The sequence below is a fragment of the Schistocerca cancellata genome, chromosome 2 (assembly GCF_023864275.1).
Source record: "Schistocerca cancellata isolate TAMUIC-IGC-003103 chromosome 2, iqSchCanc2.1, whole genome shotgun sequence".
NCBI classification, from domain to species: Eukaryota; Metazoa; Arthropoda; class Insecta; order Orthoptera; family Acrididae; genus Schistocerca; species Schistocerca cancellata.
The window spans coordinates 302,213,244-302,238,608 of record NC_064627.1 but is presented as its reverse complement, the minus strand read 5'-3'; the positions used below and the strand labels follow the sequence as shown (position 1 = coordinate 302,238,608).

Sequence of the window (25,365 nt, the reverse complement as noted above, 5' to 3'; positions counted from 1 at the left end):
GCCCGATTAGATGGAGCATGTGACAAGACAGCCAACTAATTGAATGTTTCAAGAGCAGCTGTTTCAACAGTCATGACAGTCTACACAAAACCTGGAAAAATATCATCGTGTAGACGTAATAGTGGGCGCAAATCAAAACTAAATGACAGAGATCGTCGTACGCTAACATGAATTGTGTCTAAACACAAAACTACGGCTGCTAAAGTGACTGCAGAGCTCAACAGCCATCTTTGAGTCTCCGTATCTATCGACACCGTCCGCCGAGAAATCCATAAAGCTAATATTAATGGACGAACTGCTGTACCGGAATCATTAGTGACGACAACCAAAGCAAAGAAGTGTAAAACATGGTGTCAGGAGCATAAATCCTGGACGGCTGATCAGTGGAAACACGTCATATGGTATGACGAATCAACATTTACATTATTTCCAACACAGGGCCGTGTTTACGTCTGGAGAACGCCAAAATAAACCTACAATCATGATTGCCTGATTACAACGGTTAAGCATGGAGGTGTAAGTGTGCCGATGTGGGCAGCCATATCATGGTACTCTGCTTGTCCCATCCATACTCTCAAAGGCCGTTCTACATCCAACGATAATGTGAACATCTTAGGTGATCAGGTGCACCTCATGAATCAAATGACGTCATATTTCAGGACGATAAAGCAGCCATTCACATAGCCGCGGTGGCCGAGCGGTTCTAAGCGCTTCAGTCCGAAACCGCGCAGCTGCTACGGTGGCATGTTCGAATCCTGCCTCGGGCATTGATGTGTGTGATGTCCTTAGGTTAGTTAGTTAGGTTTAGGCCGACCAGAGTGGCCGTGCGGTTCTAGGTGCTACAGTCTGGAGCCGAGCGACCGCTCCGGTCGCAGGATCGAATCCTGCCTCGGGCATGGATGTGTGTGATGTCTTTCGGTTAGTTAGGTTTAAGGAGTTCTAAGTCTAGGGGACTTAGTGCTTAGAGCCATCTGAACCATTTGAACCACATAGCCAGGACAGTAAAATTGTGGTATGAGGAACATTCATCTGAACTGCAGCGTCTTCCTTGGCCAGCACAGTCCATGGACTTGAACATAGAAGACCAACAATGAAACAAAACAAAAAACAGCAAAGATTTAAATAACTGAAAAATATAGTGTGTTAATGAAAAAGATGGAATATGGCGGAAAACGAAACACTACTCAGTGACAATAAAATTACTATATAGTAAGGCTATAATTTTCGGATGGTCAGTACAATCATTGTCCATATGTGCGGTGCCGAAGTGAGCGTATGGGAGGACTGCTCCCCATCTCACCCCTGCCACAGTGTTCGCTTGGAGCACGGCGCGAGAAACTGTGCCACAACCACAACGCCGTGCGACCTGGCCCAGGTGCGTATCGCGCCCCATCGCTTTGCATCCCAATTTGCGCAGTCCCACTTGGAACTGTTAAAAGTTAGAAAAAAAGCGCGCTGCGCTGCGTCGTGCCACACGCGCTATACGCGTCTCAATTTGCGCCTAGCAACAAGCTCAGCAAGCCAGACTGTTCATATGACGTATACACGCAACATTCAGTTCGTTACACCTTAAGACCACCGCCTATAGTTGCAGAGTCGCGCTGACGTATTGCTATGGGCCTGTAGCGGGGAAGAGTTTGCGCTGATTGTTTTTGTTAGAATCAAGGCCCAAAACTTGTCTAATTTCAATCCTTGTTCTTTTGTGTTGAAATTGTTTTATGCTTTTGTGTTTCTATAATCTCTCTGTACATCCAAGTGTAGTAATTATGAGATCTTGTTAAAACCACAGTGTCAGAGGAAGGAAGTTGGCGGCTCCCCAGTCCTAGTGCATGATCTGCTACCACTGATTTATCCGTCTTGCTCAGGCGACAATCACTCTTGTTTTCCTTAAGGAGGGTGTTAATGCTTATTTTTGTAATTCTAAAATACTCACTTAGAAAAACTCAAGTTTGGAAACAAACGAATAAATTTCATGACGTAGTTTGCATATTTCCACTCAGTAATATCTTATGAAATAATTTTCTGGAGTACCGCAGATTGCACAATAGCAAGTAGTAACAATAATATGTGGAGTTCACCCACGGACGTCATCTAGGTACCTCTACAAGGAGATAGGCATTTTAACTGCAATACGTATGATGGTATTCGCTAATTAAATTCATCACAAATAATCCATCACAATTTGAGAATAACAGTGATGTCCATACATACAACAGTAGAGGGAAAAATGAACTTTATTACCCATTATTGAAGCCGTCAGTGGCTCAGAAAGGATTTCAATACGCTGCAAAAAAAAAAAAAAAATAAAAAAAAATCTTATCATCTGCCCAATAACATAAAAAGTCTGACAGTTGACATTGCAGTCGTTTCTCCAGGACGACCTATTCTATTCCATTGGTAAATTTACACTTAAAAACTGGTAGCCAATAAAAAACACACAAAAAACCAGCATCTTAAGTGTAGTTGCGTGAGTAGGACTAAAATAGTAATGTGTTCATTAACCCCACTAATCATGTGTACACATCCCGTACACTGACTCGTTCCACATTATTTCGTTAAAAGAATCGTTCAAATGACTAACCAATCACAAGTAGAAGGGATTTTATACACTCCTGCTATGCAGATCAAATATCCGCACAAATTTCTTATTGGTTTAACACTGTATCGATATGGTGTTTTCTGAATACTTTACGAAGCGATTTGTGTCTGTTTTGACAAATGGAAGCAAATGTTTCTCTATAGTTGGTTCTTTTTCGTTATAAATAGGGCACTAAACCTTAAAAGGTCTAGAGTTTCTAATGAAAAAGAACAAACTAATCGGAAAGTTTTCCATTAATTTGTAAAAGCTGTCACGGGTAGCATCAGCGAAGAACTCAGAAAATTCGGTATCGATACAGTGTTTAAACCAACAAAAAAGGTGCGAGAATATATGAACACTTCAAAAGACCTAAGCCAGCCGCTTATGACAGTAGAAGTATATAAAATCCTATGCAGTTGCCGCCAATTATATATAGGAACTACAAAAACAAGCATTAACACTCGCCTCAAGGAACACAAGAACAATTGTCGCCTGGGTAAAACTGATAAACAGTAGATCATGCTCTGGGACCGGGGCCAAAGAAATACAAAATCACAAAACCACTTTCAAAAGAAAAGTAGGGTTGAAATTAGACAGGGTGTAGGTCTCAGTGCTATATAAACCAAACGGCACCAAGCAACTCTTCTCCACTAAAAGCTCCGTAGCGTAAGTCAGCGAGACTTTGCGATTTCAGGAAGCACTCTGATGACGTCACGAACCGACCATTGCGTGGGTATACATAAACAGTTCGGCTTGCTGAGTTTGTTTCGGTAACTCGTTTCTGAGTCATTAAACCCTCTACTTGTGTTTCCAGCATTGGATGGTGAAACGTTAGGAAGAGAATTATGCCTTGGACCACCACCTAATGCCTATAACACAAATATCAGTAACATCACACACGTAACACACAGTGACCACTAACTGACAAATGCTACGAAACAATGAGAGCATGTAGTTTGAAAGTTCGTTGTTAACATTAGAAACATTTACTATCTAATCTGAAACTTTCGCTATTAAATTACTTGGTGTATTACGAGTAGTTAACGCATGTCTTCAGCAAACATAGGATTCTGCAGCCAGTACTCGAAGGCGAACAGAGTAGTATACCTTTTGGCCAGTCTGTAAGGTGTTCTGGAAGTAGTCTTTCAGTTCCGGCTGAGCTGACCGACGGGTTGCAGCCCGCCTCGCGGTATTCTGGGTTACGAGTTGGAAGAAGCATTTTGGTGTTCGGCCGAACGCAGCGAAGGATCTTATTTTACAGTCTAATGGAGCGCTGCTCTGCTTCCAACATGCAATGTGGTAAGATGTATCTCGAAGGTGTACGGTTTGAGTACATTTGTTGGATGAATTTACCATTCCCGCTGTCGCGGTTGAATTATCTTTAGAGAGAGTTATATATTTTTATATTCAAATGTTCTTTCAATTCAGTTTATCCCTGACAATCGGCTTCCTATTTTGACGAGAGCCTGCCGACTTGCACTTAGCAATCAGCATACGGTCATTCGACGTGAAAAGTACTACTTGCCATCAGCGATTGCTAGAATTTTATAGATTTCTCACTGCAATTAATATTAAAACTAGATCCAATCATCATGCTACTTCTTTCTATGCATGATCTCCCAACTGAAAAGGTCAGTGTAGGAGGTGACCTAGTTAGCAGAGTGGCAGTCCTTCATTAGATGTAAAGTATGATCTTTTGACGTCCTGCAATTGTGTCTGTGGTACAGATGCACGATCAATACCAAACAGGGCTCTCATCGATGAAGACGCCGAAGTTGGCAGCACAAGTGCAGCGGCCGTCCACCAGCGGTCCCACTGCAACTGACGCCATCCAACACCCAGCGGCGCCAGGCGCTACCAGGGCGCGAGACTTAGCGCATACAGAGACACCGTCGGAAGCGGCAGTCCAGGTAGTCCTCACTTACTCTTTGGGGCCCAGCCAGATTAGTCCACGACGACGTCGGAGGAGGCAGTTAGCAGTACAGTGACGTACATTGCTATTCAGTGTTAACCTCGCCTCAGAGACGTCAGCTCACGGCTAGGACAGTTAGCTTTGCGGAACTTCAACTTCAGTCTGGCGCAACAGAACTATTATACAGATGTGATTCTTGAGTTTCTCCCGGCGTATTTGATAATCAAAATATCCACGCCAAAGATGACCTCGGTTTGAGCAAGGCCGGCGTGTACCAGATTCCGTGTCAATGTGGCAAGTCGTATATTGGTCAGACGATGCGTACCGTCGAGGATCGATGCCGTGAACACCAGAGGCACACTAGACTGATGTATCCGAGCAAGTCGACGGTCGCTGAACATTGTTTGTCGGAAAATCACGCCATGGAGTATGACCGCACGAGGATTCTGGTACAGACGTCGAGATATTGGGACAGCGTTGTTAGAGAGGCCATCGAAATTCGCACCAATGACCACCTCATAAACCATCACTGTGGCTATAATCTTAGCAAGGCTTGGGAACCAGCGATTGGGTTAATCAAGAGTAAATCGAGCAAACGTATAGTTGTGACGACCACGGCGGACAGAGCCATCACTCCGACGTCATCTCAGACGCAGTCGCAATCTGTTCCACCGCGCGACCGTGGCGCGGGGCGCGGATGGAGGAGGGAGCGCGCCGCGGGCGGAGGGTATTTAAATCGGCCGCCGCCGCGACCGAACCCAGTTCCCTCTGAGCAGCCATAGCGTACGGATCTCCGTGCCGGCACGTTCACAGGAGCTCAGTCCGTCAGTTCACCTGATGATGGCGACATGTATGATCGCCGAAATATTGTGCCCGTTGGACACTATAGACCGGCAGCACACCCGTGGATATTTTGATTACTATACAGATACTCAAAATTGTGCAGGTCATCGCCATCAGTAGGCAACGGACTTGAGTACTGAATCACATGCAGGCGTTCAGTATATCTCAATACAACTATTTTACAGTGACGCTTGCTTATTCATTTCCTGTTTGATTTATGCTTCAATTCGTGCACGTTACTGAACAGAACTGTATTTTGACCGGCGTCTACCACTCGGACACACATTGTTTGGCGCCATAACAGGGCCCACATGCCCAGTGCACTGCACGCAACTACAAATCTCGCTGCTTTCTTGTTCATCAAACTGAGATATTGTTACGACTATTCTGGCTCATATAAATAAAATTTTCTCTGTAGAATCATTTCACTAAATATTGACTGCCAAGATAATATTCTACAAACTCTTTGCAGTTAGAATATGTTGCTAATTCGATTCAAGAGTCTAATATTGTATATACGAGAGCATGCCTTTTGATTCAGTGTGTAATCGGACATATTGTGTAATGAAGGGAAGATGACTGTACAGCGAACATCATTTGCATCTTGCTCTAAGTGGCGACCACGGATGTTGTCTACGCGTCAACATACATATATCGGTTATCTTTCCTAAGACGCATCAGTCCCATTTCCCACGGCATTAACTCAGATGTTTGCAGCCGAACAGTTCCAGTCATTCCACCAGGAAGGAGGTACATGGCTCGTGTTGTCTTTAGTTCAACCACGCCTAGACGGCCAATAGAGCGGTTCGATCGCGTCCGTATTCTTACTTTGTGCCAGGAAGGGCTCTCAACAACGGAAATGTCAAGGCGTATTGGAGTGAACTAAAGCGATGTTGTTCGGACATGGAGGAGATACAGAGAGACAGGAGCTGCCAGTGACATGCCTCGCTCAGGCCGCCTAGGAGCTACTACTGCTGTGGATGACCGCTACCTACGGATTATGGCTCGGAAGAACCCTAACAGCAACACCACCAAGTTGAATAATGCTTTTCGTGCAGCCACGGGACGTCGTGTTACGACTCAAACTGTGCGCAATAGGCTGCGTGATGCGCAACCTCACTCCCTACGTCCATGGCGAGGTCCATCTTTGCAACCACGACACCGTGCAGCGAGGTACAGATGGGCCCAACAACATGCCGAATAAACAGCTCAGGATTGGCATCACGTTCTCTTCCCCGATGAGTGTCGCTTATGCCTTCAACCAGACAATCGTCGGAGACGTGTTTGGTGGCAACCCGGTCAGGCTGAACGCCTTAGACACACTGTCCAGCGAGTGCAGCAAGGTGGAGGTTCCCTACCGTTTTGGGGTTGCATTATATGGGGCCGACGACACCGCTGGTGGTCATGGAAGGCGCCGTAACTCCTGTACGATGCGTGAATGCCATCCTTCGACTGATAGTGTAACCATATCGGCAGCATACTGACGAAGCATTCGTCTTCATGGCCGACAATTCGGGCCCCCATCGTGTACATGGTGTGAATGACTTCCTTCAGGATAACGACATCGCCCGACTAGAGTGGCCAGCATGTTCTCCAGACATGAACCCTAACGAACATGCCTGAGATAGACTGAAAAGGGCTGTTTATGAACGACGTGACCCACCAACCACTCTGAGGGATCTGCGCTGAATCGCCGTTGAGGAGTGGGACAATCTGGACCAAAAAGTGCCTTGATGAACTTGTGGATACCAGGCTACGACGAATACAGGCATGCATCAATGCAAGAGTACGTGCTGCTGGATATTAGGGGTACCAGTGTGTACAGCAATCTGGACCAACAATTCTGAAGGTCTCGCTCTATGGTTCTACAACATCCAATGTGTGGTTTTCATGAGAAACAAAAAGGGCGGAAATGATGTTTATGTTGATCTCTATTCCAGTTTTCTGTACAGTTTCCGGAACTCTCGGAAACGAGCTGATGCAAAACGTTTTTCGATGTGTGTATATAAATGGACTTAGTCTGAACAAATACTACTCTTAGCGTGTTCCAAGTGACTTCCAGTGTCAGCGGAAGAAGTCAATCCATATCTCTTATAAACTAGACCAATGAACCAAAATATTATGTTCAGCAACTTAACAGCGTTTGATCCACCATTGGAACACAATACAGAAGCGATTCTGCGTACCACGGAGTCGACGAATCGTTGGTAACTTTTCAGAGGTATGGGCACCAGAAGTCTACGCATAAGCAACGTAAATTCCATATTTACGGGAAAGTGTTTTGTCAGTGCGAAGATAGCATCCGACAGTGTTCCAGATGCATTCCATCGGGTTTAACTCAAGCGAATTTGGCGGTTAAGACATGAACTTGAGTTCACTGTCACGCTCCTCATCACTCTACCACGACTGTGTCCTTGGAACACCACCAGTTATCCGGTGAAAGATGGAAGACATAAATTATGCAGGTGGTCCGCATTAATGTTTAGAGCTCTCATGGGGCCTTCGATTACTACATGTCCCATGGAAGCCCAGGTGAATGTTCCCTATAACATAATACTGCCACAACCGGCCTCCATCCTTAGCACGTTGAATTATTCCAACAGCCGATCGTCTAAATAACAGGGCATCCGGACACGACCATTGATCTGGTGTAACAGAAACCATGATTCAACGTCTGTCTGTACCCTACGGCTATACTTAACGATGTCCTAGAATCAACATGTAAACACGTGTGGGACATCTGTTGAGCAGTCCCATACTCAGTATGTGCACTGAACAGCGTGTTCCGGAACAACTGTGCCTGCACCAGTACTCTATTAATAGATCTGACACAGATATCCGACTATCCTACTTTACATAGTTGACAAGCCACTATCATCCATGCTCGAGGTGAGCATAGACTCCCACCTTGTTGCCTACTCATGGTTTCACCGTCTTCAATCACTTACCATAGGTGCTCACTGCAGTAAAACCTGAAAAGTGGACTAGCCTTGCTGTTCCCGAGGTTCTTGTTCCCAGACATCGTGCCCATAACAGTTTCTCGTTTGTCCGTGGCCTGTAATATAGCAAATAGCTATTAGAGATGAGGCTTCCATGGATAGCAAAAACTATCGGGACTGCTCATCTACCTCGGTGTAGAGTGTGGCTGTCGCAGAATGATTGGTATTTTCGAACACTGTAAGACACAAAAAAGAACGTTCCGCGATGGAATTCTTCGAATGGGACAAAATCGGCAAAAGTGACGTACAAGTGGAGAAAAACGAAAGACGACAAATTCAGAAAAAATTGGATGATTTCTTCAAGAGAAAGAGCTTAAAAAATTAAGTAATTCAGTAACATCTTGGTTCATCTCTGGCCACATTGCAAGCAGTTATTAGGCCCTCCAACCAGTAGCGATGGTCAGGGGTGCCATCTCGTTTCATAGCAAGACTGCGCCGTACACTTACACCACAGCCGCTAGTCAACGGTATTCTACGCCCCGTTTTGTTTCCCTTCATGGCTAGGCATATTAGGCTTACATTCCAGCAAGATAATGCCCTCCTGCACACGGCAACAGTTCTACTGCTTGTCTTCGTGCTTGCCAAAATCACGTTAGCCAGCAAGGTCGCTGGATCTCTCCCCAACTGAGAACGTTGGAACATTATGGGCAGGGACCTCCAACCAGCTCGGGATCTTGACGATCTAACATGAGATTTCGACAGAATTTGGCACGATATCCATTAGGGGGACACCCAACAACTCTATCAATCAGTGCGAAGCCAAATAACTGTTTGCATGTAATGGCCAGAGATGGACCAATGCGTTATTTAACTGTTCAGTTTGTGGCGCTCTTTCTCGTGAATAATTCATCCAAAGCTTCTGAAATTACAATCATTTGTTATTCTTTGTATGTACTTTACATCTACCGTCATCTGTCTTATCCTGATAATCCGATAGCACCTTCTTGGCGAGTCCTTTTTTTCTGTGGAGCCATTTTAAAAGCAGTATAATTGAGATAAGTTTGAGATGTCCGCCCCCGTAGCAGAGTGGTCAGCGCGACAGAATATCAATCATAAGGGCACGGGTTCAATTCCCGGCTGGGTCGGAGATTTTCTCCGCTCAGGGACTGGGTGTTGTATTGTCCTAATCATCATCATTTCATCCACATAGACGGGCAAGTCGCCGAAGTGGCGCCAAATCGAAAGACTTGCACCCAGCGGTCTACCCGACGGGAGGCCCTAGTCACACGACATTTACATTTAGTTTGAGATTTGTGTCGCGGATACCGTTGCTATACTACACTGAAGAGCCAAAGAAACTGGTATACCTGCCTAGTATCGTGAAGGGCCCCCGCGAGCACTCAGAAGTGCCGCAACACGACGTGTCATGGACTCGACTAATGTCTGAAGTAGTGTTGGAGGGAACTGACACCATGAGCTGTGCAGGGCTGTCTATAAATCCGTAAGAGTACGAGGAGGTGGAGATCTCTTCTGAATACCACATTGCAAGGCATCCCAGATATTCTCAATAATGTTCATGTCTGGGGAGTTTGGTGGCCAGCGGAAGAGTTCAAAGTCAGAAGAGTGTTCCTGGAGCAACTCTGTAGAATTACGGACGTATGGGGTGTCGCATTGTCCTGCTGGAACTGCCCAAGTTGTAAAACTTATATCGATCACAAGTAGGTTTATTTTATGTAACTGTGTATTGGTGTTGTTTGAACTCCTTGATGTATGGCAAGAAAATTAGAGTTTAGTAATGTGTATATGAAAAAAGCAAAAGAATATGTTGAAATTTTAAATTATTATAATAAGAATATGTTTATAAAAAAGAGTACTTTGTTAAAAGCTGGTTCGTGCTTAGGGGAATTGTATTTGTAACATGTAAACGCTGTAGGGAAGTCCCTCCGCAACGGAAGTGGCATGGCGCGATGTAAAAGGTTGGTTTGGCGGGCGAACTGAGCTGCTTCTTTCTGTGAACGGCAGGCAGTGCGTGGCTAGCCTTAGCACGGTACACCTCGACGGTGCTAAGAGAGGCAGTTGGAAGCTGCATTATAAGGGATTTGCCTTGGACGTGGATCTGGCTATTATTTGGTATTCACGGAATAATAGAATGACCATCTAAACGCACAAATTATAGTATTCCTAGCACTGTTAATATGTTGTTGAGTCACATTTTAACGCTGAATTTTACAATTACGATCTCATATCAGTTACGAATAAAATAAAAATTACTGCTATAGTAAGTAGTTTTCGATGGCACTGAGCCGCCATTTGCATATTGTATATGTCCTACGTACAATCTAGATTTCGGCTTTCACGCCGTTATCGAGTACAATGATCTTAGACTATTAACGTACTTTTCTGTATACTGTGCGGCATGAGATACACACAGTCCAACACATTTACTTAACATGATATAAGTGGTACAAAATTAGCGTCTTATAGGAATGCACCACATTATCGTACAACCACTTTATATCTGGAAAAGTCAGCCCAAATCAGGTAAACACTAGAATCACAAAATGTTTAGCGAGTCTCGTGATTTTTCTTACCATGGTGTCAGACGCCATGTGGTCACCAGCTATTTCAGTTTCACTGTAGCCGCCCTAGTGGGACAGAGCTCAGGCCTCAAGAGTCATTGTATCAAATGAATAATTCGCAGCCCCCTTGAATTTATTGTAGTATGGTATGACAGGTGTTGCCCCTCTTGCTAATTTCTGTCTTCCTGGATTCTCTGCATGAGTGCATGTCTGTAGACTCATTATCCCAATGCTTTCACGCTGAATTCCCAAGCAACATTGACGAAATCCACTCCTCCGTAGTGTCTACGTAATGGACTAAAGTAGTATAAGATTTTCTATGCTTTTTATATTTCGAATGTGGCAACAAGCTTTGTAAAAAGTGACCACATTCCCGAGTGCTGATTAACTGTTATTCAAGATTATTCCACTTTCATTTTTCTTCAGAAAGTATGGGTGTAATGTCAGTGATCTAACAAAGAAAATGCACAATGAATGAAATAACTGGTTTAGTGACTGCATGGTCATGTCGGAACTCAGCGTATCCATTGCCCTGTTTCTCGCTTTTCCTTTTGCCAGAAGAATCAGGAAGTGCAGGGTTCGAACATTTTAATTTCACAAGTCAGGATCCCGTGCGACAGTTGCACATGCAGTGAACGATTTACACGCCAACGAGGTGAGACACGATAAGTTAAATCTTGCCTTGTGCGCTAGCTCCAATAGATTTCCCCCTGTTTGTCATGACAACAAAGCCTACGGTTGACCATCGACGAGAGAATATGGTACAATTAGGCTCACTTTATTATCAGTGGTAACTAAACACAAAATTAAGATACTCTTTCGAAGGACGACATGAGTGATAAGCACGGCTGACAGCCATGCGGAAGACTCGGGTTCGATTCCCGGTACCGCTAGAGATTTCTTTTCTTTGTGAGAGGACTGTAACAGGGTGCACCCTGCCTCTAGATGTCAACTGAAGAGCTACCTGAGCGAGTAGCAACGTCTCCATGGTCTGGGAAGTTCACGACGTCCGGGAGCGCGACGTGCTGAGCCCACGTCCCTGCATACCACATCCAATGATGCCAGTGGTAAAGGAAGACACGGCCATCGGTCGACGCGGAGTTTTTATTTTCAAGAAGGGATAACGCATAAGATATCCTTTTTACAATATAGAGCTCCACTATAGGTCAAATTAAGACACAGCTCCTCTTTCAGAGTTTTTTTAAAGTTGCTTCCTGAAACACGCCGTGTTATAAGTTCCAAACTAGTTCTAGGCTAGCACCATTCAATTCCGAAGTTAGTGATAATGCAAACTCTCCAGTACACGAAAATGGGCCATATACGATATTAACTGAAGGGGTAATATAGTTGCCTGCAAACGATAGGCAGTGATCACAGAAAACGTCTACATCTATATCTACATGGATACTCTGCAAATCACATTTAAATGCCTGGCAGAGGGTTCATCGAACTACCTTCACAATTCTCTATTAATCACAATCTCGTATAGCACGCGGAAAGAACGAACACCTGTATCTTTCCGTACGAGTCTGTTTTCCCTTATTTTGTCATGGTGATCGTTTCTCCCTATGTAGGTCGGTGTCAGCAAAATATTTTCGCATTCGGAGGAGAAAGCTGGTGATTGGATTTTCGTGCGAAGATACCGTCCCAACGAAAAACGCCTTTCTTTTAATGATGTCCAGCCCAAATCCTGTATCATTTCTGTGACACTCTCTCCCATATTTCCCGATAATACAAAAAGTGCTGCCCTCCATTTCAGTTTTTCGATGTACTCCGTCAGTCCTATCTGCTAAGGATCCCACACCGCGGAGCAGTATTCTAAAAGCGGACGCACAAGCGTAATGTAGGCAGTCTCCTTAGCAGATCTGCTACATTTTCTAAGTGTCCTGCCAATAAAACGCAGTCTTTGGTTATCCTTCCTCACAACGTTTTCTATGTGTTCCTTCCAATTTAAGTTGTTCGTAATTGTAATACCTATGTATTTTGTGGTGTCACCGCCAGACACCACACTTGCTAGGTGGTAGCTTTAAATCGGCCGCGGTCCATTAGTACATGTCGGACCCGTGTGTCGCCACTGTCAGTAATTGGAGACCGAGCGCCACCACACGGCAGGTCTAGAGAGACGGACTAGGACTCGTCCCAGTTGTACGGACGACTTGCTAGCGACTACACTGACGATGCCTTTCTCTCATTTGCCGAGACAGTTAGAATAGCCTTCAGCTAAGTCCATGGCTACGACCTAGCAAGGCGCCATTAACCATTTCTAGAGAGAGTCTCACTTGTATCATCAAGAATGCTGTATACAAATGATGGATTAAAGTTAAGTATTCCAGCAGCTACGTACTTTTCTTTATAGCATTCATTACGTATCCTGTTTCAGACCTAAGCAAGCCTGCGTGAATTAAGCGCGTGCCCTTTCGGCTTCCTCGCCCTGTGTCTAGACTGTCTTGTCTAGACACAACATATTTAGTTGAATTTACGGCCTTTAGGTTAGACTGATTTATCATGTAACCGAAGTTTAACGAATTTCTTTTAGCACTGATTTGGATGACCTCACACTTTTCGTTATTTAGGATCAACTGCCAATTTTTGCACCATTCAGATATCTTTTCTAAATCGTTTTGCAATTTGTTTTGATCTTCTAATGACTTTATTAGTTGATAAACGACAGCGTCATCAGCAAACGACCTAAGACGGTTGCTCAGATTGTTCAAAAATGGTTCAAATGGCTCTGAGCACGATGGGACTTAACATCTACGGTCATCAGTCCCCTAGAACTTAGAACTACTTAAACCTAACTAACCTAAGGACATCACACAACACCCAGTCATCACGAGGCAGAGAAAATCCCTGACCCCGCCGGGAATCGAACCCGGGAATCCGGGCGCGGGAAGCGAGAACGCTACCGCACGACCACGAGCTGCGGACGCTCAGATTGTCTCCCAAATCGTAGATATAGATAAGGAACAACAAAGGGCCTATAACACTACCTTGGGGAACGCCAGAATCACTTCTGTTTTACTCGATGACTTTCCGTCAATTACTACTCTCTGACAGGAAATCACAAATCCAGTCACATAATTGAGACGATATTCCATAAGCACGCAATTTCATTACAAGCCGCTTGTATGGTACAGTGTCAAAAGCCTTCCGGAAAACCAAAAATACGGAATCGATATGAAATCCCTTGTCAATAACACTCAACACTTCATGTGAATAAAGAGCTAGTTGTGTTTCACAGGAACGATGTTTTCTAAACCAATGCTGACTGTGTGTCAATAGTCAGTTTTCTTCGAGGTAATTAATAATGGCCGGCCGGTGTGGCCGTGCGGTTCTAAGCGCGTCAGTTTGGAACCGCGTGACCGCTCCGGTCGCAGGTTCGAATCCCGCCTCGGGCATGGATGTGTGCGATGTCCTTAGGTTAGTTAGGTTTAAGTAGTTCTAAGTTCTAGGGGAATGATGACCTCAGTAGTTAAGCCCCATAGTGCTCAGAGCCATTTGAATCAATAATGTTTGAACACAATGTATGTTCCAAAATCCTGCTGCATATCGACGTTAACGATATGGGCCTGTAATTTAGTGGATTAATCCTTCTACCTTTGTTGAATATTGGTGTGAGCTGTGCAACTTTTCAGTCTTTGGGTACGGTTCTTTCGTCTACCGAACGATTGTATATGATTGTTAAGTACATAAAGGTGCTACATAAATGGAAATATCACGAAAGCATTTTCCACGTTATGGAAAACTACTTGCACGTCTTTGGATTTTAGTTCAAAGGCGTACAAAAATTATAGGTGGATATTTCAAAGCGGTTTTGAAAAGCGTACGATAGGAGGAAGCATCCTTTGACTTAGGTCTCTAGATATGCGTGTCTCTAACATTTGGAAGACTGATAGCAGGTTGTGTCTTGTTGGAGAGAAGAAATAACTGTTAATCGAGTCCTCTGAGCCTGCGATCGGTTGGCGGGCAGGCCCTTTTCAGCAAGCAGCGCAGCGCTGGGTGCTGCGCCGCCTTTGTGGCGTGGCCTGGTCAGGAACAAAGCGTGACCGCCGCGCTGCCCCCACCATCAGCGCGCTTCCTGGAACGCGGCTGGGACGGCAATTAGCCGGCGACCTGCCGCTTTGCCACGGACAGTCTTCCGCGCCGGCGGGGATTTATGTGCTCCGGCGGCTCTCACCTCGGCAGGCGAGCCGTCGCGACCGGGGATACTCTGCCGTGGCGCATTTACTACGGCTATCGTACGTCTGGGAATAAACGAAACTAGTGGTCCCATATAAAAATTTAACTTTTTACTGACATAAAAAACATACAGGAAGAGCGGAACGAAATCGTCACAGTGTCAAATACAGTGACGGAAAAGAGAAAAACTGCAGCACCAAGAAGGAATTGTAAGATGTAAACGGAAGTTGCTTGGCGTTTTTCTACATCAGAAAGAAGACGTACGTTCCAAATCCGCGCCAGTCGCATAACGCTGGCGCTAGTAGCGGCAGTATGAAGATGCAAATCAGGTTTGCTTTAAACACACCCTGTAAGGGTCGTGTGCATTAGTTACCTCTGACATTGGGCGTTCTGAGTTGTTAGTAAAAAATGCCTTTAAGGCGACAATGGCGCCATTCTCAACACCTCATTGAGTTTGAACGAGGTCTTGTAACAGGGCTACGAGAAGGTGGATACCCCTTGTGCAACACTGCAGAAAGACTTGGCAGCAATGTAGCCACTGTTTACGACTGCGTCAGCGGTTGTCACGACAATGCACGGTCGCAAGATGACCGGGCTCCAGGGGCCCTACTCTGTATCGTTCATACCGATCGGTGTAGTAGGTTAGTCTCGGTAGTGACGTCATTTTCGGTTCTTTGTCAAAATATCCTATTCAGTAAGCTTCTGAGACCTGTTACCGAACGGTCCTCCCATCGATTTTAAGACAATTGTACCGAGAGGCTTTGGATTTCGGTGTGGGCCCTGTCGATCGGTGAGCAGTGGTTTATGTACACCTATAATGTGTTATTTTAAACATATTTAGCGGTTTTAGCTTTGGATTTAGTAACTGTTTTACTACAGAATCACCAGAGGACGCATCCGGTTGAAAAGTGAGTTCATAATAGACTGTTTCCTTTGTTAGTAATATGGTTAGGTTAGGTTGTTACTGTGAATGATTACATAAAAAAACCGTTTTCGGTCAATATTCTTTCAAAATACGCCTTATTTTTTATGCAAATAAGAGTTTAAAGATCATTAAGACATCGGCTCTGCTTATGTATATTACATGAGTGTGAACTGATGTTACTAGTGAAAAAAATGGTTCAAATGGCTCTGAGCACTATGGGACTTAACTTCTGAGGTCATCAGTCCTCTAGAACTTAGAACTACTTAAACCTAACTAACCTAAGGACATCACACACATCCATGCCCAAGGCAGGATTCGAATCTGCGACCGTAGAGGTCGCGCGGTTCCAGACTGTAGCGCCTAGAACCGCTCGGCCACTCTGACCGGCTGTTACTAGTGACTTTGTGTACTTTTTCCCACAAATGGTTTAGTTAGTAATTATTGAAACGTGTTCACAACTTTCAATTAACAATGGAAAGCAATTTTTGAAGCCTGATATCGGAAACCTTCCAAACTATCACGCATTTATGACTTGCGCAGCGCTATTTGGCAATGAAGACAGCCTACGTTCCTCTACGCAATAGTGCAAGAATTGAGCACTACGCTTCCGTTGTTTGGCGTGGCTTTGTGGTTGGCGCGCGTGAATGCGACTTGTAGGGTTGTTGGGTTCGCTCACGGATGGGCACAAATTCTTTTTTTTCCATGCAACACGTTCTGAGACATTGTTATTCGTGTAAGTTACGATTTTTCTTCAATATTCATTATTAGTTAATGTAAGAGCGCACTTCCTCGGTAATAATTTCGTGATTTCTGTGTGTTTAAAAAACGAAATATGAAATTGCTGGAGATGAAATTGCTGTGAATGAAACAACCGACAGTGACCTTTATATCTTTTCTTGTCAGAAATAGTCCACCATTTTTCCGAATACGTAGTGATTTCCGAGTATGTAGTGATTTCCGAGTATGTAGTGATTTCCGAGTATGTGGTGATTTCCGAGTATGTAGTAATTTCCGAGTATGTAGTGATTTCCGAGCATGTAGTGATTTCCGAGTATGCGGTTAGACAGGAATCTAAGAACACAACTTAAATTACTGGGAATGTAACTAGAAGCAGTCATCTTCATAATCTTGTTTGTCACAAGTATTTATCTGCGATCGAATCCTCAACAACAGCAGACAGAGATGTAAGATCTCCGCCGTAATATTTTTAGACTGTAGCACCATATACGAAACATTTTCATTCATGAGATGCATATTATAAACTTCGACGAACTGCAGGAGCTCTAGAAAATGCGTTTTTTCAATTTTGTTTTTAAGACCCAGATCGTTGATTTATCATATAGCGAAGTGGGCTACTTAATCATTTGGATCTCTAGGAGCGAATTATAACCACATTCTGTTTATTTTCTTATTCTTTGAAACTCTCAGAATCAATTTTTCGGGTGTTTTTATAGACGTATTAGTACAATGTGGTACTACACACTATTTCTAACTCATTTTCCGGAACGTAAATTCCAAAACACGATGTCCGTGTGAATGAGAATAAGATGATATAATGCGGCATTTACGACAGTCTGCAGAATACAGTCAAATACGCTAGCGTTATTATGCATGCATGGAAACATGCGGTAAGGGAAACTGTAAAAATTTCTATGCATTCCAGCTGAGAATCATGGAAATGGATATACTGCGCCTGATACTGTTAAAGAGGAGGCAAGAGTGATGAAGGTGGGCACGCCAGCTCGAAGGAATGCGGCGTCATGCGTTATGGCAACGTAAACGCAATTTTCGGTACTTCGAAGAATAGCGCGCCTGCGTCGTCTGCTAGCCGCTTTTGTGTTCGTGGCGCTGTGCGCGCTGCAGTGCGCATGCGCGGATCTGCGGCCGCTTGCTTTTGATTGGCTTACGCGACGCGAACCGACAACAACGCTTCGCTTCTCTAGACCCGAACGGTATCGCTTCCGAAATGCTTACTTAACAATGCAGGGGCTCTAATTCGAGTACCCAGACCGTTCGGTGCTCTTGAGTACCGAAACGATCGGCACAATGGCGGAAAGATACAGAAAAGGCACCCAGAAGGCCAGGTGGCATTAACGAGAGGGAAGACTATTGCGTTCGGTTATGGCTCTGGGGCATCGTAATTGCATCTGTAGCGTCAATTTGAGCAGCAGTTGACACCACCATTGACACAATGAACTGTTACAAATCGGTTACTTCAAGAATACCTCCAAGACAGGTGCTCTGTCGCGTACATTCTACTGACCCCAAAAAACTCCATTTCCGACTTCAGTGGTGCCGAGCGAGAGCTCATTGGAAGGCAGGGAAGAGGTCTGTTGTATGTTCTACTGAAAGCTGAGTCTAACCCAGTGCCGTGATGGCCGTGCGATGGTTACGAGGTGGCCAGTTGAGGGTTTGCGATTACCCTGTCTGGATGCTAGACACACTGGAATGCATCTACACCTGGAGTTGTGGTCTGGGATGCGATTTAGTATGACATAAACCCGCGTATTGTATGACAGTTATCCCTCCTACCCTGATTGCAAAATTGTGCGTCAATCTGTTGATTCGACCTGTTGTGCAGCTGTTCATGATAGCAGTTTAGGGGGTGTTTCCCAACAGAATAACGCTCGTCCACATACCACTGTTGTAACACGCTCTGCAGAGTGTCGACACGTTACCTTGCCCTGTTCGACCACCGGATCAGTTTCCAAAGGAGCACATATGGGACATCGCTGGATGACAACTCCAGCGTCCCTGCATTGACCGACCACGTGCAACAGGCATGAAACTCCATCTCACAAGTTGGCATCCTGCACCTGTAGACACAATGCATGCACGTTTGCATCTTTTCATTCAACATTCTGGCGGCTACACCGGATATTAATGTACCAGCATATCACAACTGCAATGGCGTATCTCGCGCTTACACTAAGCTGTGTTCTTGCAGTGTTAATCACTTAAATATGTTACACAGACAAATGTATTCCCGAAACTTCTTACTGTTAGGAGGACTCTAGTTTCGAAACTATTCGCTGTATATTCGTTAGTACTTCCGGGTACTATTTCCTGCTGCACTGCACATTAAACTCTTGTTTGTAAGTTTGTGCCCGTTTTCAACAACTAGGCATAAACTGTAAACAGTGGTTAACTCCAGTGTTATGCATCACGGGCATGTTTTTCAACATAACGCCACCAACATCGGCGTGACATGAAGTTGTTTGTTATGAAACATAAACAGTTTAAAAAATGGCTCTGAGCACTATGGGACTTAACATCTGAGGTCATCAGTCCCCTAGAACTTACAACTACTTAAACCTAACTAACCTATGGACATCACACACATCCATACCCGAGGCAGGATTCGAACCTGAGACCGTAGCGGTCGCGCGGTTCTAGACTGAAGCGCCTAGAACAGCACGGCCACACCGGCCGGCATAAGCAGTTTAGAAACATGGTTTGCTCATTCAAGACCTCTTGCTGCCTCAGATATTGATTTAAGGCGATTGGTTCCGTTAGCCAAAATACCCGTAATTTAGGCTCCGCTACCTTCTATATAGAGGGGGGCGGGAGTGTCAGAAACAGTCTGAAAAAACTTGTTAGAGTATTGCAGTAGAAATAATTGCCAAGAAAAAAACTGAATGCGTTACGCCGTTTCTGAGATAATTAGCGTTCCGTGCACAAATTCAAGTGGACCACTAGAGGCAGTGTCGCTAAACGTGAGCAGGCTGAGCAGTCTTGTGCGCCATCATCTATGCTATACGAACAACTGACACTAATTGTATCATGCGGCCGGAGTGGCCGACCGGTTCTAGGCGCTACAGTCTGGAACCGCGCGACCGCTACGGTCACAGGTACGAATCCTGCCTCGGGCATGGATGTGTGTGATGTCCTTAGGTTAGTTAGGTTTAAGTAGTTCTAAGTTCTAGGGGACTGATGACCTCAGAAGTTAAATCCCATAGTGCTCAGAGGCATTTGAACTAATTGTATCTGACGGACAGCTTAAATTTGCGCGTCAACGGCCTCACTGACTAACTTCAGTGCTAATTAACTCGGGAATGGCGAAACGAATCGAAGTTTATTCTTAAGAATTATTTCTCAGTGCAACCTGCGCTGCAATTCTCTTACGAGTTTTCAAAGCGTTTTTGACCATCCTGTATAACTTTGATCCTAAAGTCATGGGACAGCCGGCCGGTGTGGCCAAGCGGTTAAAGGCGCTACAGTCTGGAACCGCGTGACCGCTGCGGTCGCAGGTTCGAGTCCTGCCTCGGACATGGATGTGTGTGATGTCCTTAGGTTAGTTAGGTTTAAGTAGTTCTAAGTTCTAGGGGACTGATGACCTCAGAAGTTAAGTCCCATAGTGCTCAGAGCCATTTGAACCATTTGACATGGGACAAACAATACATTTAGATATGTGATATTTTTGCTCGGCCGGTAGTTAGGTTATGTGGCGAAACATGGTCGAACCTGAACCAGTGCACGCAGTTTACTACATCTTATTTCGCTACCCCTCCTTTTTTCTAAAAAAACTTTTTTTTTTTTTTTTTTTTTTTTTGCTTCAGTATTCTGCTTTCATCAGCGTTGTCGATGCTGCGACCAAATTGAGGTACTCTCTTGGATGTCGGGAATAGGAACGTAAGTAAACCGAAAATTTCGTCTTTATGTCGTCGCACCTCTCGTAGTAAAAAGAGCTTTTTCAAAAGACGAAATGAAGGATCCTGATAAACTAAAACTTTCCTCTTCGGTGTCGTATCTGTACGTAAATCTCAAAATTAAAGCATGACTTATTGATAAACTAAATATTCCACGAGAAAGACAGACTAAAACTATTGACGACATGTGAGGAAGACCACCAAGCCAGACAGGTTAAAACGTTAAAATCAACTAATTTATTAAAAAAAATTAAGTTCGTTGGGCTGACATCCGTCCAGATATCGAATTTCTCCGAGGCTAGTTACACATCGAATTCCATAACATTGCCATTGTTCCAATCTGCAAATTTTTGCATTACTTCGCAATGAGAAAGCGATGGAGCAAAATACTCGGCGAGTCAAAAACAAAGAACAGACAAACTATGAAAGATAGAAACACAATTCGGGCGTCACGGGACAGGAGAAGATTCAGAGTTTTGACACAGCTGCGCTGTTATTTGTTTGTACCAAAAACTACACCACGAGAGAAATCATTTCGTATATTGGAATTTGCGCGAAGTCGATCCATTGTTTAAGTACAACGTGTATTCCGCCGTCGATTCAACGAGAAACCGCCTCTGCACAATCAGATTTATGCCTGCCACACAAAATTTTCGGAAGCTGGTTGCGCATATAAAGGGAAGAGCGCTAGTCGGCCACGCACGTCTGACGAAAATGTCGAGCGCATACAACATGTACGCAAGCAGAACCGCCTGGCAGGCCATGAACAACAACTTCCTCAAACAACGGTGTGGCGTGTTCTGAAACGACGCCAGTGTATGAATCCTTACAAGTTACAGCTACTGCAGCAACTGCGTCTCGGCGACCATAACAGAAGGTACGAATTCTGCATTTCAGTCCTCCACGATATGGCAGAGGACACTTTTTTCGAACGTCTCATCTTTTCACACGACTCGACGTTTTATCTATCGAATAAAATAAACCGCCATAATATAAGAATCTGGGGTTCACAAAATCCTGGCGCCGACGTTGTCATGAAAGAGACTCTCCGGAACCCAATGTGTTTTGTGCCATTTCCGTTCACAACGTTTACGGACCAATCTTTTCTGCAGTCTAAACTGACAGAAATGTCATACTTGTATATGATGCAAAAGTGGTTGTTTCCTGAAGTTCGTGTAGATTTCAGTGATTTCATCTTTATGCATGCCAGCACCCTGCCTCGCTTTCACGTTGAGGTGCGGCGTTATCTTAACAAAACCATCCCACAACGTTGGATAGGAAGAGGTGGACAACAAGATCTTGTTCATACCTTCTGGCCTCCAGGCACCAGACCTCACCCGTTGCGATATTTTTCCTGTGGGAGGTACATAAAAGACAGTGTCTTTGTCCCACATATAGCAGGTACTTTTTAAGAGCTGAGAAATCGAGTTGCTGAAGCTATTGTTTCAGTTACAGGAACCTGTTGATTCGCGTGCGGAATGAAAATGGACTACCGTTTCAATGTTTCTCGATTAAAGCATGGTGCTAATGTTGAGTGTATGGGATATTGTGTGCGCGAACATAAAACATTGAATCTTTCGCTATCCAGTAACATGCGAAATATGTTTGTATCTTCAAAGTTTCTGTGTAATAAACAGCTGAAATATGTTCTTTCTTTTTTAATCACCCTTTAAGTTTTCAATATGTCTGCGTACCATTGTATTCCGCAACGTAACTAGTGCCCTATCCTGTTAAAATATGGCCTTTTCCTTTACTTCGCAAGGAGTGGAGTAGAACAGTTTTCCTGTACGTTTGTCCCTGTCAGTGTCACAATACTGTCAAGAGCATCTTCCAAAATCTAGGTGTTAATGTTCCCTGATGCAGCCATATTTACATGGAATGGAGGCGTTGCGGAGCAGTAGTCTAGTATTCATGTTACTCCAAAATCAAATGTTCTGTTTGTTGTCGTAATCGGACAAATGTAAGTGGACTTAGTCATTCATCCCTAGTTCCTCAGTTGAAGAAAGGCCCGTCCAAGCTGTCGCACAGAAATAGTTTACGTACACAGCATGTATTCTGGTTCCATTTATGATTAGCTTTTCCGCGCGTGAATAGAAAAAGCTCCCATGCCAATCCGGAGCTCTTTATACACACCGCTCTACAAAAGGAAAAGAAAGACTGTTGCATTACTAAAGAAACTATTTGTCCCGCAGCGTTTTAGCTAATAGCTGTTCCTCATTCCTGCAATCTGTCGTTACGCTGTGAAAATTTTCGTAAAATCCATCAACGCAGTGGCTGTGGATGAGCAGTTCACTAAGGGAGTGCCCTTGTGCTCCAGCAGAAGGCAACAGTAACGGAGTTCTTGAGCAACCGTCAGTAAATTGTTATGCCAAAATGTACTGAGCAGTCCAAGGAACAAATTTAAGTGCATAAAGGCGTACATGGCTGCTACTCTGAAGGCGATGAGCATTAACTGCACATTTTTGTTAAGTACATAATTTTTTTAATGCCACCCGGTCTAGTGGTAGTGTCTTTGGTTAGCAACCAAATCGTTCTCGGTCCCGGATTAGAACACACCGCCGCTTAAATTTTGTTTAATAATCATCAGCTTTGGCAGCCGAAGACTTCCGGCGAGAGAAGTCACCCACATTCTGTCAACGGCCTTGTCAAAGAGGGCAGAGGAGGTTCAAGGTACTCTCTTGCCCTTGGGGGGGGGGGGGGGGGGAACTGCACCTAAACGCGGAAGAATCAGCAATGCAGAACGCAACTGAAACCACTGCACGAAAGACACGCAACGTCTCTCCTCAGGACATGTGGCCTGTAATTGAAAAAGTGCCATGATGATCTCTCCATTGGCAAAAGAGACCGGAACAGTCCCCATACGGATCTCCGGGAGGGGACTGCCAAAGGGGAGGTGACCACAAGAGCAAGTTTGAATAACCAACAAAAGAATAACGTTCTACTAGACGGGCGTGGAATGTCAGAAGCTTGAACGTGGCAGGGAAGACAGAAAATCTGAAAAGGGAAATGCAAAGGCTCAATGAAAATATAGTGGGAGTCAGTGAAGTGAACTGGGAAGAAGATAAGGATTTCTGGTCAGATGAATATAAGGTGATATAGACCTCAACAAAGAATAGTTTAACGGGAGTAGGATTCGTGATTAAAAGGGGGGTAGGACACAGACTATATTAACATGAACAGTTCAGTGACAGGGTTGTTCCCATCAGAATCAACAGCAAACCAACACCGACAAGAATAGTTCAGGTATAGATGCCGAAGTCGTAAGCTGAAGATGAAGAGGTAGAAAAAGTATACGAAGATATTGAACAGGTAATTCAGTAGGTAAAGGGAGATGAATATCTATTAGCCATGGGCGACTGGAATGCGGTTGTAGAGGAAGGAGTAGAACAAACGGTTACGGAGAATATGGGGGGGGGGGGGGGGGGGAAAGGCTGGGAGATATGGGAAGATCCTAATTAGATACATCAAGGGCAGGCAGAGATTCGGAAATCAGGTATTGGATTGTAAGGCGTACCCAGGAGCAGATATAGCCTCAGACCACAATTAAGTTTGAGAGACTAGTCAGGAAGAATCAATACGCAAAGAAGTGGCACACGGAAGTACTAAGGAATGAAAAAGTACACTTGAAGTTCTCTGAGACTATACACACTGCGATAGGGAATAGCTCAGTGGGCAGTTCAGTTGAAGAGGAATAGACATCTCTAGAAAGGGCAATCACGGAAGTTTGAAAGAAAAATCTAGATACAAAGATACTTCCACACTCTACTTATCAAACCACTTACTAAGCACAATCAAGAAATAACATAATCTAATATAAACCCAACAAATGCATGTAATAATATACAACATAAAAATCTTAATTCTAAAATCTTAATTCTATCTTTGTTATATTGTAAATGTATGAATTACTGCTTTGTATAAATGTGTTATGTTAGTTTATTTTCTTCAATACTGCAAAAAAAAATGTATACATCGTACTTAGAATACTTCTATCACCCAAGTCAATGTTTAGAAAACAGTAGCTTATCTTAGAACCTCAAAACTTTCGTAAAATATAACTCTGTCCGTAGATAAACCACTTGTATGTGAACAAAAACTGTCAGTCGACAACATGGCGGATAACGCAGTACACCTGTGTGAAATACGTGACAAAAAGTGTTTGTGTTGCTGTAAAAAAGAAGAAAAGCCAAGAAAAAACAAGGAGGAGAATGTAAGTAAAATGAACAACTGAAAGTGCGTAACTTTAAACTCGCGAAATTGAAGTAAATGATTGGAATCGTCGCTTTTACACAGGCCAGCTGCAGCATCCAAACTGCTGTCGAGATTGTAACACTGTAGAAACTGAAGATACATGTAATTTGCCAGCTGAAGATGGGTGCAAACCCGAAATGCATATTGGCATACATAAAACGCATTAAAAAGTGGCTGGTTGCTGTATTTTTATAGTGAAATAACAAAGAAAGCAACTGCGAAGAAACCCTGAGTAACATAAACAATACTCCAGTTGTTCGATGAAAGAAAGAAGTACAAAAATGTTCACTGAAATTCGGGAATACAGGAATACAAATCGCTGAGGAACGAGATAAATACCAAGTGCAGGGGAGCTAAGGCAAAATGGCTGCTTGAACAATTTGAAGAAATCGAGAAAGAAATGATTGTCGGAAGGACCGACTTGGCATATAGAAAAGTTAAAACGGCCTTTGATTTAATTAAAAGCAAGGGCTGTAACATTAAGGATGCAGAGGAAATTCCACTGTTAAA

At 44.0% G+C, this 25,365-nt stretch overlaps 1 protein-coding gene across 1 annotated transcript in view; it reads right to left on the bottom strand.

Annotated features, from left to right (window-relative positions):
- The window catches only part of LOC126153585 (protein Wnt-11b-2-like), a 270,520-nt gene extending 266,111 nt beyond the window's left edge, over nt 1–4,409 (bottom strand). Inside the window, exon 1 of the mRNA XM_049916081.1 lies at nt 4,321–4,409. Within this exon, the coding sequence (XP_049772038.1) occupies nt 4,321–4,409 (89 nt within the window). The remainder of the gene's footprint in view (nt 1–4,320) is intronic.
- Nucleotides 4,410–25,365: the final 20,956 nt, after the last annotated feature.